The 14,539-nt window shown below is 37.5% G+C and overlaps 1 protein-coding gene across 1 annotated transcript in view; it reads left to right on the plus strand.

The window, feature by feature from the left end:
- Nucleotides 1-644: 644 nt before the first annotated feature.
- The window catches only part of LOC148823423 (BMP/retinoic acid-inducible neural-specific protein 3-like), a 48,684-nt gene continuing 34,789 nt past the window's right edge, over nt 645-14,539 (plus strand). Inside the window, exons 1-2 of the mRNA XM_088927127.1 lie at nt 645-1,174; nt 11,729-12,023. Coding sequence (XP_088783253.1) covers nt 11,779-12,023 — 245 coding nt within the window. The 5' untranslated portion in view covers nt 645-1,174; nt 11,729-11,778. The remainder of the gene's footprint in view (nt 1,175-11,728; nt 12,024-14,539) is intronic.

The raw sequence follows: 14,539 nt of genomic DNA on the forward strand, positions 1-14,539 counted from the left end.
CATGACCGGGAAAGATCATGTGTAAAAGAACACGACAGTTAGCAATCACTGAGATGTCGCATGTTTGTGCATCTCACAATTAACAGAGGTTATTGTTACTAGAGAATATTGTAAAATATGCGGCTCAGAAAGTAAAACTAACAAATGGGGGGTTTGTAGATAAATTTAACTCCAGATACGCAAGGTGCTCGGCTTTCTCAGCAGGTTTCGCCTATTGTGAACTAAAGTGCGAAAGACTCCGTCCTTGAACCTCTTGCTAGGTCAGCTTTCTGTTTAGCTGTCGTTGGTACAGTGCAATAGCTTATTTTCACTTCTTTCATACCAGTGTTCCACACTGAAACTTCACTATTCTTATAATATGTCTACGGTACGCGTTCTGGAACAACAGCAGGCTGGAATATAGCGCACAGGAGTGTTGGTCCTTGGTCATAAGGAGCAGATCCGGTGTGATAATTCATGTTAGCGAGGCTCAGGCTAAGAATGTACACGATTCACCTCAGGATGGGAACAGTTCTTCTGCAACTGAGCCCTCCCTTGAACTGCACACCCAATCAGAACCACTGAGGTGTACAATTAAATTGAACTGATTTGCTGCGTAAAGTTGAGTCGGAAAAGACTGAAAGGTGGTCTTTACTTTCAGAAGAGAGAGGCTTGAGAAACGCGAGGTGACGGTCATAGACTGTCAGTTAAACAACTGGGAAGTCTAAATTGAAGCACGAACAGGCTCGCGTTTGATCATTTTCACTGTTTTATCGGGAGGGATAAAGCTCTGCGGATGACGACGTATTGCTTTCCCTCACTATCTTGAAATCCTTGTAGCATCGTCTTGAAACTCACTACTGCGGTATAAAGTTAAAATTATCTTAAAGTTGTCTAATAGCTCTCTGTTTTGTTCAACGAAGCTCGCTTTGCAAAGGAATTAAGTTGAAGACGACCACGACCGCGATTAACCAGCATTACCAATCCTGTCTGTTTCATTGGGTTTAGGAAGAGAGGCGCAGTCGTCGCAAAGCGAAACTACGCAATTAATTGAAGAATGGAATACCAGTATGCAATAAATTAAGGTGTGAATTCTCCGGTTGTTTGAAAGTGTGAAGTCTGGTTGTTGTGTGCTGGAAGCAACTCGTCAAGTAACAGATGAACCTGTAGGTGACGACGCATTTCGAAAACCCAGGTATGTGTAAGTAATCTACAGTACCTTCTAAATTCCAGCGCTCATCGTTTTCAGTTTTTCCTAGTCAGACATGAAATCGGTTATCATCGGTTGCTATATTTTCCATATACATCGATTTCTTTCCGTTTCCCCGAGAGGAGACTTTATTCGAAATGAAACTGAGCTTGCAACTTCCTCGGACGCTGTCGGAACCCTTTTATATCGGCTATATGAATGTGTCAAACGAAAGGGAGCTATATAGGAACAAAAGATTAACCTAGTAATACTATGGTCAAAACTATGTACAAATCAGGCGCGAGAAAGGGATGATGAATAGAATCTAAAGTATATACTGTAACCCGTAAATTAATTATCATAAAAATAGGAAATTATTTAATAATTTAATTAAAATATAATGTCACGATCTGGCAGCCCATAGGTAACCCCAGTCTTGCAGCTCTGCTCCAAAATAGTTGCTTAAGACGGAACTGCCGATGTTGATTTCACGTTTGCAAACTGATGAAGGTACTGTATGTCTCCCTCCCATAGAATACATCGTGCTATATTGGAAGCTTAAGCAAGTTATGTCTAACACAGAGTAAATGTAGTCTGTGCTTGTTCGGGTTCTTGACAGAAAGTAACTTGACAGGTCTAAATTAGAATTTTTTTTTAAGAAAGTTACATTTTTTTTAAGTAACCGGACAATTTTGTGTTTTGCCGTCAAGAGCAATGTCAGAAATCTACGGTAAACTAGCCGCTGACGGTGCACTTGTAATTGTTCCTTATGGGGAAAAACCCTGTTTAAGAACACAGTCGTGTTCTTTATTGACTTCATCGGACTGCAGAAACAAAAGAATCCTACTTGAAGCGATAAATCCTTTTTTTTGTCTTTGGTGTCCTAATCAAAATGAGTTGCATATTGATTATGAGCGCTGCATGAATCTGAAAAAACGATATACCCCCCACGTACTCTTTAATTTTAGCGTAGTCTGTCAACATGTATTTTCTTATCGCATTGACACAATGAGCATCAATTTCATCGTGGAAGTAACAATGTGACAACTTGCTGGAATAGGGCTGGATTGCGGGCTTTTGTAGTGACATAAATTTGTAAAATAAGTAGATTCCTTGAACATTTATGACACTGCAGGAAAACCGGTTGATCTGTTTTTAATCTCAAACTGAAAGTTAAACTGCGTGACAGTAATTCTTAGTTTTTAAGTGTACTTAAGCATAACCTTAACTGAAAAGTTTGTAAAATCTGAAAATCTATGAAGTTGTGTTCGCCCGTTAAGTAATTATAAATAAGGGCTAATAAGACCTTGTGCCGAACTGGAAAAAAAATCTTTGCTGTAGTCTCGTACACTGACCTCTAACGTAGGGGAATGAATGCAAGCAGGTAAAAGAAATGCATGAATGTAGCAAAAACATACAGTACATACAAATAAGATGGGGGGGGGGGGGGAATGAAAAAAGGCATGAAGATCCAACTCGTTAAAGACTTAAATGTTTACGTTGACATCGTTTTTATCTTCTAGGGGCTGTAATAAAACGTAATATTAGGATATACAGATGAAAATGAAGAATTTAAATCAAAGGATGCTATCTGCTATTGTACTCATTGTGTATGTTAACGTCAACCGCAGTCAGAACTCCCTGTTCTTGAAGTTATCACCAGAGCTGTCCATGTGCAGATAACTGCACCTGGGAGTGATTAACTGGCTGAACAATCAGGGAAGTGTGCTTGATGCCCTAGGAATCAATAAAAGGTAGTTTGTAACAAAGAATGCATAAGATGGAAAATACCTAAATGGAGTGAAGGACTTTACAAGAGGCACAACACTGTAAGAGCAAGATAGCATTGTTGAAATGAATGGTGGATGTGTTAAATGAGTTTGGATTGGTTTAATTATTTTCAGTGCTGCTTTGCATTACATGCTAGGTAAGAACTGAAACAAAAAGGGAGAAAAATTCAGAGTTTAATTAAAGGAGAGCCGCTCTGAGAAATATAGGCAGCTGATGTCTGTTTTGTGCAAAAAATAGGCTGATAATACCTCTGCTGCTGCTTTTATTTTATGTGTGTAGAATTGGGTGGTACCTGGAAAGTCTCTGTTAAAGTGCAGACTTTTAAAAAGCCATTCCATTAATGGTTACTGTTAATGCAGGCTGTGCTACTGATCTGTAAAGAGGTTCCAATTTAGAAGAAGAAAACATGGTCAAGGGACTTTGTTTTAATAAAAACAATAGAGGAGAAGGAGATATGAGCGGTGTTTCTGTGATGGTTAGACCCTTATATGACCAATAAAAACACATGAGCCTCAAGGGTGGGATTAATGGTGAGCTGAACTCCTAAACTTCTTGTTGTGAGGAAAGCAAGAAATGGATAACAGCTATTATTGCTGAGAGCTAAAGAAAAGCAAATCTACCGTTGGTGCCTAGAGCCCCTTGAAAGCTGCTTTGTTTTCCCAAGATTGAGCTGAACATCCAGCTATCAATCTCGCTAATACTGCATGATGGTGCAGACAGATGAGAGAGACGGCCATAGAGGATTTTAACATGGTGAACTACATCATTATCCTGATTACTGTCTGCACTGGAGTGAGAGTTTAATTTGTTTCAACGTGCCAGATCGCTGACTAGGAGAGACAGATAAATTGTAAATGCCAGAGGCCCAAGGATGGAGCCCAGAGGAACATCAAAATCCTTGGAAGTAATTTCAGCCTCTGCTGTTAACACACTTTCACTTCCTAGCTTGCCTGTTCACAAGGCATACTCATTTTAAATACCAGTGTTACATCGCACATGTACTGTACGAATCTTTTCTTTTGGTGATTTTATTTTTTACAATGGACTCAACAGGCCTGCACTGTACCATTTTTATCTGCAATGAAATGTTCTTGTGCCACTGCACATCTGTGAGAACAGATATGAGCAACAAAAGTGATTTGGAAAATACTCCTAACTAGGGTGTATTATATGCTAAATCTTATCTATACTGAAGCTCAAAACTTGGACAACACTTGGCTTTAATGGACTTAAATAAACATTTTAAATATGGACATCAATCCCAATCACAGAAAATGTCAATAAAAATACAGAACAAAGGATCATACTAGGGTTTCAATAGGAAATGTGATTCACTGTCAGAATAAAACCATTATTTTAATGGTAGGGTAGTGTATGACGATGATTGACAAACCTGGCAGCATTGATACTTACATTGATACAAAAAGGTTCTGCCTTCAGACAAATTGCTGTTGGCTGTTTCTTCCACTTTTTTGGTGTGGCTATAGCCAGCTGGGAAATGCTTCCAGCTTTGGGCATCTCACATTGACGGTCCCACAAATGTTATTTTGGACTCCTGGAGAAAAGGCGTACCATAGTCTTGACACCATTTTCTCGAAGTTCACTTTTCATCTTGGCACAGCGTATCCTTACATTGTCCTGGTGGAAAATGGAAAATGGCTTGACCAAGTCAACAGTTCACTTCCCTTGACATCTCCACATGTTATCTTCCATCATGTCTGTCAAGGGCAAATGACAATCAGTGGTGAGTAAAACACTCCACAGATCTGTGCTTCCACATCATCTGCCACCTTTTCTGGCCTGCAGAAGGTGGAGCTTTAGTCTGTTCGCTGTCTACTGAGGCCGTTTGCATCGTTCACTGTTCTTGCGTTAAGTAACAATCAAGTCTTTTTGAGCAGTAGTTAATACAGATCCTTAATCAACTTGACAATTGTAATTCATCTTCAAAACCAAACCAAACCAAACGCTGAGCACCTGACATTTTTTAGAAATCATGTGAGTTGAACTCAGTATTTAAAGCACATACTGTTGCATTTTCATTGCCCTTCGGTATATGTGTCGGCAGGAATGATGAGATGCAAGCAGTGATTCTTGGGTTTTTTTTTCTCTTGACAGGTGTAATTTACAGTTTGCTGTCCTATTGTGGTGAAAAAGGAGCCATAACAGATTTCTCTTTACACCATAAAAAACATGTTTTAATGAATTCAAACCATTCATATGTACTGTATTATTTTCACAAGACTGAACATTCAACCATTATTACAAGGAACATAATCTGTTGAGCATCTGCTTTTCCAGTCAACAACTACAATATCCAGTTTAGATTGTCCTCATGCAATTAAAATGAACTTTACTTGTACATCCCAGTAAGAAGTATTTGTCAGTTACACTGTTTACATTGAAATTAAAGATTCATAAGCAGTTTGCTGCAAAAGGCTCAGGAGTTGCTTGTAAACATCTGAATTGCCTTAAAGTGCCAATTTGTTCAAGTGTAACCTGTTACCATAGCAATGGGTAAGAGTTTTTATTATTCTTTAAAAAACTATTTGGTTTAAACCAAGTGTGTTTCAAAGCTGAACTCTTCAATGTGAAGCACATTAATCTTTTTAATAACTAGTATTACAGTACATTTGCATGATAGTGACGCTGTTATTCTTGAACACTTTGAACGCCGTCCCTTTCTCTGTGAAAATTTTGTTATCACCTTTCTTGTCTCAACCCTCCTATATTACTGTACTGAAGTAAAGACCATAACAGCAAAGCACACTTTTTGTTAGTTTACAGCTGTGGAACAATTAGAACGGATGTTGCATAGCTGAATCTAAATTCAGGGAGCTGTCACTGCCATTATGTACAGTAAATATTAACCAGAATGAAAATACCGATTATAAGTTTTATGAAGATAAGGTTATGAAGTGAATGGGAGAAAAGATTAGCATTTTGTTAATTGGCACACACTGCTTAATGTATATTTCAGAACTCAATGTGCTTTCTCTTCTACCAAAATAGATACTGTTCCATTTATGATGAAGTCTACTAAGTGGGTATTTTAAGGTTAAATATAATGCATAACCACTGTTTCAGTTTAATTCAGGGTAAGTCAGAAAAGAATTTCTTTTACATGTATTATGTAATATAACTCTGAGTGTCCAATTGGATAGTATTAACCAAAAGCTGTGCTCCATGCCTAAAATCAATAAAGCCTAAATATTTCATTGCTTTGGCTAATAATTCATTACACGTTTTTGTAAAGAAAAGGTCTTGGTAAAGAGCAGTTACAAACATATAGAATCCTTATTTTATTATTCTTTAACAGTCACCAAGGATTTAATGGTGATACAGGTTGAATGATTCAAAACCCATCCCTGCAACAGCTTATTAAACAGCTGCACATTCGTGTTGAACTTCACACCTGTGTGCAATTGAAAATTAAAGAGGACTCCTTTGATACTAATAGTCTTAAGAGGCTGGTGAGCAGGATTAAATATGAGGCTATTATGTTGGGTACTTTTGCAAGTTATATGCATATTTGTGTGTTTTCAATGCTTATTCAGTACCTTTTCATAAATGTCGATTAGGCAAACTTCATTGCTCTTTAACATTTAATTTAATTTCAGTCTGAGTGATGCACTGGATTCCATGTATTTGTAGAGCCAGCCAGCGAGTTAATCTTGTTAATAAATATGAAATCGATTATAAACGTTTTTGTTAGATAATTTCTAGACACTTGGGAACTATCCACAACTCTAAAGTTCCATCCATTTCCACACCAACTGATTAAAAATATCCTAGCCAAACATTTGCTCTGATTTTCTGAAAATAAATGGAAAATCAATGCCTATTTCCAAATGAATTTTGACCTAAATGATTTAAATCCAGTTTGTAAATAAATTTTGACTTTTATTTTATTTTTATCATAAAAATAGAAGAGAGAGTTTTCTGCTTTCCTTTTGAATTACTCTCATAGACCTGAAATGTAAATGTACAGTAATTACTTATCTAGCATATACTGTACTTACAACAGCATTATTTACATTTTTTTCCACTAAATGTTGGATTCCTTTCACAGTGTCCTGCTTTACAAATCCCAGCCAATGAGCTTTTTTTGGGAAAGTTGTTTATTTCCTTGAATGTTCTTTTAAAATGCCATAACTTGGCCCGCTGTCCAAGGAAGGGCATAAATGTTGTAATAACTCCAGCTGTAATGTATAGCTTTGAAGCTGCAGCCCAAAAACCTCTTTTTCCATCTGAGTAATAAATTAATAAAACAGGGTCTCAGACTTGTACATCTGTCTAACTCATTTTTTGGTGCAATAAGGAAAAAGAAAAGTATCAGTATATCTTAACCAAATATGGCCAGGAATACCCTGATAGGGCTGTATCTATGCTGTTCTTGTAGGCGTTTTATTTATTTGAATAGTCCTTAATTAATTTGCTGCATGGTAGTGTGGCAGATAGTTCTGCAGCCTCCCATCTTTGGGGTCCTGAGTTCAGTGTCACCTGTGTGGAGTTTGCCTGTTCTACACAAACTCATATAGGATCTGGGCACCTCGTCCCTCCCAAAGACATGATGGCTAGTGAGCTGATATCTCCTCTGATATAATGGCGTCTTGCTTTATTTTCTGTACTTCCAGGTTAGACTCCTGACTGCTGCAGGAGTACATGCTATTCTAATATAAAGTAGCACAGTCGGATGAATGTCCTAAATTCCTGAAATAAATGCCATTTGATACTTTAACCAAGCATTTGTGGTATTTCTCTGCTTATTTCTTAATGTATTTTAGGTGCTGAGTTGTAAGATATCATACACTGGTATTCTGAGATCTGGCCTCTCTCCATTGAAGAGATACTTCTAAGGTTTATCAAGCCACACAGAGATTACACAAAATCCTCTAAAATTCTATAGTAAAGCTACTTCGAAGGGAATTACATATCAGTAAGGAAATCTTCGCAGACGTTGAAACCTCTTTTGTGCTGAGTGGTAGACTTAGGCTAAGAGAACTGAAAGCAGCCTTATTCTAATGCACTTCATGTGAATGGTTGGCTGAAAATAAGATTAATCCTTTTTGAATTACCTGCGTAGCCAAATGGTTAATGCCAGTCTTTTTTTTCCAATATGTGTTTTGATTGATAAGGCAGGCTTCCTGTTTCAGGTCTGTTTAAAAACTGACCTGTTTGGGGTTTTTTTTGAGGAAGTATATAGTGCATGCTGAAATAATAGCTGAAGATATTTCTGTCCTAACAAATGCTGTTGACTGAATTAATCTGATATCTGTCTAAAGAAGTAGCTGCTATATTAACTAATCAGAAGAATGCGGAACCTGCATTGCTGAAATTAAACATTTTCTTTTTTTCAGAAGGAGTTTGAATAACATTCCAGCAGCTCATCACTTTCTAATTGTTGTGCTAATTTGTAGCAGTGGCTCCATTCCTGCAATTATTACAGAGAAAATTTCAGGGCAGATGAGTAATACAGTGAGACTGATTATTTTTTCTTTCAATTACTCTGCGGCTAAAGAATTAGGTCTGGGAAAATCATTTCTCCTCCTTATTCTTGTGCTCAAAAAACAGTGATTCTCAACATTCAGTCCATGGAAATCTCCTAGCCAGCGTGTGTGAGGTTTCATTAACTATTCTACATTGCAAGGAAAACAGCTTGACAATTCTTATATTTATTTAATGTATGTTGTAAAATCCTCCTCACTGCTCACAGTATGTTTATGCTAAGTTCCATGAGCCGTGCTACGGAATTGAATGGGCATACAAAGTTAAGACTCCACTCCTGCCTTGTCAGAAAGGTGTCATAACGTGGCCATAATTTAATTATCTAATTAGTTAAAACATGATCACGCTTCTTGCTTGTTGAATCCTCTTTATAATTCTGATCTGGTAATACTAATGCCACATTGGAGGGTATTTTTGGCTAGTTTACCAAACTATTCCTACAGTGCACGTGTTTAAAAGGTCTGTGTGCTAAAACAAGTGCTGAGTAGAAAAGAAAGAAACCAAAAATGTACAATTTTCACAACGAATGGGTAGAACAATGCTTATTTTAAAATGACAGATTCCAAATATTCGTTTGATCTGCCATGAAAGTGTAGCTCTTGTGAAGAAAGGAAATGTAGGAGGTGTTTCAGAACTGTTCATTAGATGTACAAGAGGGTTCTTCCAGCTAAAATTGAACTATTAAATGAGTTAAAGCTTGTTACCTAACATATTTGAAAGGCCGATCTCAAACACATACTGTAGGCAACTACAATGGTGTTGTTCTGGGTGAGTCATTTCCTTGATAAAATTAAGAAGCCTTTTCAGGAGAAATGGTCAAAGAGCACTGTTAAGAGGCAGCAGATTCGTTGTTTGCAGTTTTTGCAACAAATTGGAAATGGCTTCCCTTATCGAGGAGGTTCAGCTGTCCAGAAATATTGTGGCGCAGTGCTATGAAGGAATGGCTGAGGATTTGGTTGGGCAAACTGGAGAAAAGGCATACATACAGTATGTGTTTTCCCTTTTCTCTTCTCTTCAGTTTGCTGAATTGGCTGATGGGGTCAACACACTGCAGTTCTGCATTTTTATTAGAGTGATGTTTGAAGACATGACTGCCTAAGAGGAACTGCTCAGAATCTTAGCTTTGTATTGGGTAAAATAAAAAAATGCAACACAATTATAAACTTGTGACCATACTGGGCAAACATTCATAGCCCGCCACAAACAAGTCCATTGCACGTTGTAAAACCGATGACATGTTTTCTGCCTGTCTTAATTATCACTGTTTAATGAATCATCAGGCTTTGTGCTGTAAAATATTATGGCTATTCCGCTTAAGCTTGTGTGTTTAATTCAGGCCAGAAGTCTGCAGAGACACCTCTTTCGTTCTCAATTGTGAGAAAATTAAGCAGGACATAGGACCTTTTAGTTGCTCAATGACGTAATCTGGTTCAGCAGAGAAAAAATTCTATAGAGATTTCTTGATCTATTACCTTAAATACAGGAGTTCCTTGTATTAAAAGATGTGAAATACAGGCAGTTGATAAAGATGAACTGTGGCTGTAAGAGGTAGCCTTTTTAAATGATATCGCAGCTCTGTTAAATGAACCAGTTTAAGAGCTGCAAGGAAAAAACAAAAATGTTGTTGGCACGATTAGCTCTGAGCTCCTTTGAACAAAAAGTAAAATTGCTATCTTAACAGCTGCAACAATTTCATTATGGACACATCTGCAGTCAAGAGAGAACTTTTAACTTTGCAAAACAACATCAATATTATATCCACGGTGTTGGGAGGAAGCATCTGGAACCTTTAACTTAAAGAAAAAATATTTGATAAAATGTACAGTGGTCTTGACACCTTGGTGAATCTGCATTCTGTCAATTTCTATGAAAGTCATTAAATTCAAGTACCAGTTCTCTCTAACAGATGACCACTTGGATGCGTGCTTGTGTCCTGGAATTAGCAGCTACTGTCCTGATTATGCAGTTACACTATGCAGTGCAAGTCACTATATCATTAAAGTAAAATATTTTATAGGTAACATCAATAATGGCGTCTGCACACATGACCAATCTCCATATACAGTAGGTACAAAATGTATGTCTAAATAAAAAATAAAGACATTTTCAGTCTTTACACATTGGTGTAAAGAAGTGTTTTGGGGGCATTTTTGTTATTTTTATTTATAAGCTGACATTAACCCTCTGCAGTGCCATATGTTTATGTGGTGAAAGGGTGTGTGTGCTGATGGACCGTGTTGAGCTGACTGTGACCCGGGAAAACTTCATAATGCTTTTTCCTGACAGAGATGGAGCAGAGTTCTAGTGGAAGGCTGAATCATGAGAGGTTAAGAAGCCATTCTTATCTGTGGATGTTTGCAGATGTAGGCTTAAGAACACAAATCAGTGCAAGGACCATGGAACTGTCCACTAGCCAGCAGACACACTGTAGAATTTGTTCTTCTTGCTCTCACCAGGATTACAGTCAGGGTTTTGTTCAGAAATGCCTAATTCCAAAAGTATTGCAAATTTGGAGAATGTTATTACATAAGCCTTAGTTTCTCCTTTTGAGACTCTGTTTTTGCCAAACCTTCTTGATTTCTGGTGTTTTTCAGCCCAAGGGTCGAAACCACATACAGTATCAAATAATACATCTTCACAAAAAAAAAGAAAAATATTAGCAAAGGCTCAAAGTAAAAATTTCTTGATGTTGCCTTTACAGAAAATCAGAGTGGATCAGTTCATGAATTTTACTTAAACAGACCTGTGTACACGCATCATGGGATTTTGTTTCTGTTGCCTCTACTTGTCAGATCTAATCTATAGGGACATTCATTACACTCTTTCATGCTTTCATCACGATGTTATTCAGATTCAGCTGTACTTCTCCTCTTAAATGTTTAGTACTATTTTATCACTATATCAGATTCATGCTTCTTGCCTAATTAAGACTTGGAGTGTAAAAGCTTGTGCTTTTTTTTCTATTTAAGTAAAAAACATGACTGAATTACAAAATGCTCTAGCAAAAAGGTATATTCTCTGGTGGATGCTCAAGTATAATAGTGTAGAGTGGATGGTGAAAACAATTTGTAGGTGTTTTTAAACAACATACAGGATGTGAATGGTGTATCATGAATAGAAGAAGGTTTGATGTACTAATCGGTGCATGCAGTTGTCCAAGTCTAGTATAACTTATTAAATACAGGCCCTGTCCCAAAGCTTTTGTTTGATGGATTTGTTTGATACATTAACCCAATATTTGGGTGTCTCTCTTTTTCTCCTCAGGTCCCCAGGAATTATTAGGAGAATGATGATTCCAGGCTCGCTGCAGAAGCATGTCATGGTACTGGAGTGGCGCTGCTGTTGTTAATTGGTTTTGTCTCATGGTCCTGTCGGAGTGGACCGCCTTGAGTTTGCACTGCTGGGTTTTAGCCGTTGCCACTGCCTCTGGCCAGCATGAGAGCGCTGGCCCCATGGACTGGCTCCTGTCTGAAAAGGGTCCTTTCCACCAGTCACAGGAGTATGCTGAGTTCATCGAAAGATACCGGCAGGGATTCACCACCAGATACAAGATATACAGGTATGTACCCTGCTGTGCCAGGAAATATCTACCTCGTGCATGTACAGTACCCTGCGTTGCCAGGAATTGTCTTTCTCATGTGCCGTGTTGGGATCTGAGGTTTGTTTTTGCTTATGGTTGGGAATTATGTGCTGATCGACAGTCAAACAATATGGTACCAAATTAGTGCCCTCCTTAATTATTTGTTGGAACTCAGGTTTGCACTGAGGACAAAAATGCAAATATCTTCTAAAATGTTATTTAGAATATTATAATTTGTGAAGAAAATGCTGCCTGCACAGCTTTTCATTATGAACTGTGTTATTCCTGGAGGGTATGTTCTCAACTATTTTACTGGGCATAATTAAAAGATTAAGTATGTTGCACCCGATTAGAAGTTTAATTAGTTTAAAGGACAAGAATGGAGTATAGACCTTAAGGGACTGAGGTTGCCAGACACTCAAGGAACACACACACACACACAAAATAATTATTTTCCTAAGCTCAAAAAATGACTTCATACTTCTTTATGAATGGGAAACAAAACTTTTTCCCTATATCTGTAGGTTCATACTCAATCTCTGGGAATTGAAAAGCTGCAAAAAAAAACACAGTAAAAATGTCAGAATGTTGCTGAATCTTTCCCAGGATTTATTGAGGGTTTCAAGGTTCACTAACATTGCTGAGGAACCTCATGTAGTGTGGAAACAAATCAGTCAAAATCTGTAATGTCATGTCAGACTACAGACCAGAGCTTTAGTGAGGACTGGACTCTATTAAAAAAAAAAAAAGTAGAGCCATTATTTATTGACAAAAAATGTCCACTTCATTTTGACTAATCCCTTGTCCTGATTTCAGCTATTCTTTGCACTCCGACAATATGATATACTGTATAATCATGCCCCTTCAGGGTATCCCCAAGTTTAAAAGGCTGATCTGTTCACAGCCTCATCCTTTCATCATTTTCTGCTGCTGTTCTGAAAGCTAAGTGCCCTCTATACAACTGAAATCTAAGCCTGTAGGGAAAAATACAAATCAGTTGATCTCTTGCATCGCAAACCAGACGTTCACCTTAAGAAACCAGACAGGAAGTGGTTTTGTAACCTTCGTTCCATCTACCACTATTTTATTCATAACTCCATAAAAGTCACGCTGCAATATAAGTAGGCCGTAATTAAAAGGGAGCTTTCCTACTGGTTAGCTGTAGACATACTGTACTGTATATACCCCCTACATATAGTAGGTCTATATTCTGTCACCCCACCACTTACAAATTAGACTGTTAATCTGTCAGGTTCCCTTAATCATAATTTTCTTTGAAAAATGGACATCTTTAGCAAAGGACAGAACCTTCAGAACCTTCAGCTGTAACAGAACAAATCTGTGGGAAGCTGACTTAGAGTGATATACTGTATGTTGTCTCTTTAAAAAGCAGACTTTTAGTTATTTTGAAATTACTGTCCCAGTTAATTAGTCATAGAGAGTAGAAATCTCTACAGCTGTTTAAGAATGCCGAACAAACCCTGCTAAAATTCACATGGATATAAATGTGTATTTCAAAATGGTTCTCACTGTCACAAACACCTGGAACAATGCAGATGCTTGGCTTGAGGTGAATATAAAAATGTTTTATGATCTTTTTAATTAATCAGCCACGGAGTGCAAATGTCTAACAAACATTTAACTTACCTTAATTTATCTGGTCCCTCAGAACACCCCAAATTAGCCAGACGTGTGTCTTCCTCATAAAAACATTATATTCTGATCAGTCTTCCAGCTCTAGGTTTCATTATACTGGGTAACGGAACATTAATTTGCCGAATGAAACTAGTTGCGGCTCTGTAAAAAGGCTACTTCATTGCAATGACCTCAAATTGAGCTATCTGTAGTTGTCATAATTAAGAATTAAATCTTTAATTATGTGCATTCATCTTAGGAGTGTAAAAGGAACATGTTCTGCTGCCAATTTGCTTAATGTAATGATGCTAAAAGGACAGTTTTGTTTTAATTAAAAAGTAAGATTTTATGAGATAAAAGGACACTTACGCATTTATTAACTTGGGAGTTTTGATCAGATTGATAAAAAATTTGAAACATGCAGTCTATGCTTTAATTGAACATGCACTTTTTATTGAGGTATCTTCAAAAACTCTTGATACTAAAGCTCAAAAAGTTGTGAATTCTGTGCAAACGAAAGGACTTGTACAACAAAGCAGGCTGTGCTATAAATAGCAGCCATTATATTAGTCAGACCGGGAATCAACACCCCCACTTTCCAAACCATCTGTGTTGCAAAACGGGCTGCTTCACTGCATCTTCTCTAAGCAGTATCTCCTAGAGGGGGAGAAATATTACGCTTCACAAGATTTGAAAGTTTTGTACAAGCCTGACTTTTTGAAATTGCGTTATAAGAAGTGTTATTCAATTTTAGTTATGTCTTCCATCAGAAAATGAATGCCCAGTAAAACAAGCGAAGATGCATCTAATTTTGGGACCAAGGCTCGTTGGCATAGAGACTTGCTGTACTGCTTTACTAC

The sequence above is a fragment of the Atractosteus spatula genome, chromosome 11 (genome assembly GCF_055471065.1).
Source record: "Atractosteus spatula isolate fAtrSpa1 chromosome 11, fAtrSpa1.hap1, whole genome shotgun sequence".
Lineage (NCBI taxonomy): Eukaryota > Metazoa > Chordata > Actinopteri > Semionotiformes > Lepisosteidae > Atractosteus > Atractosteus spatula.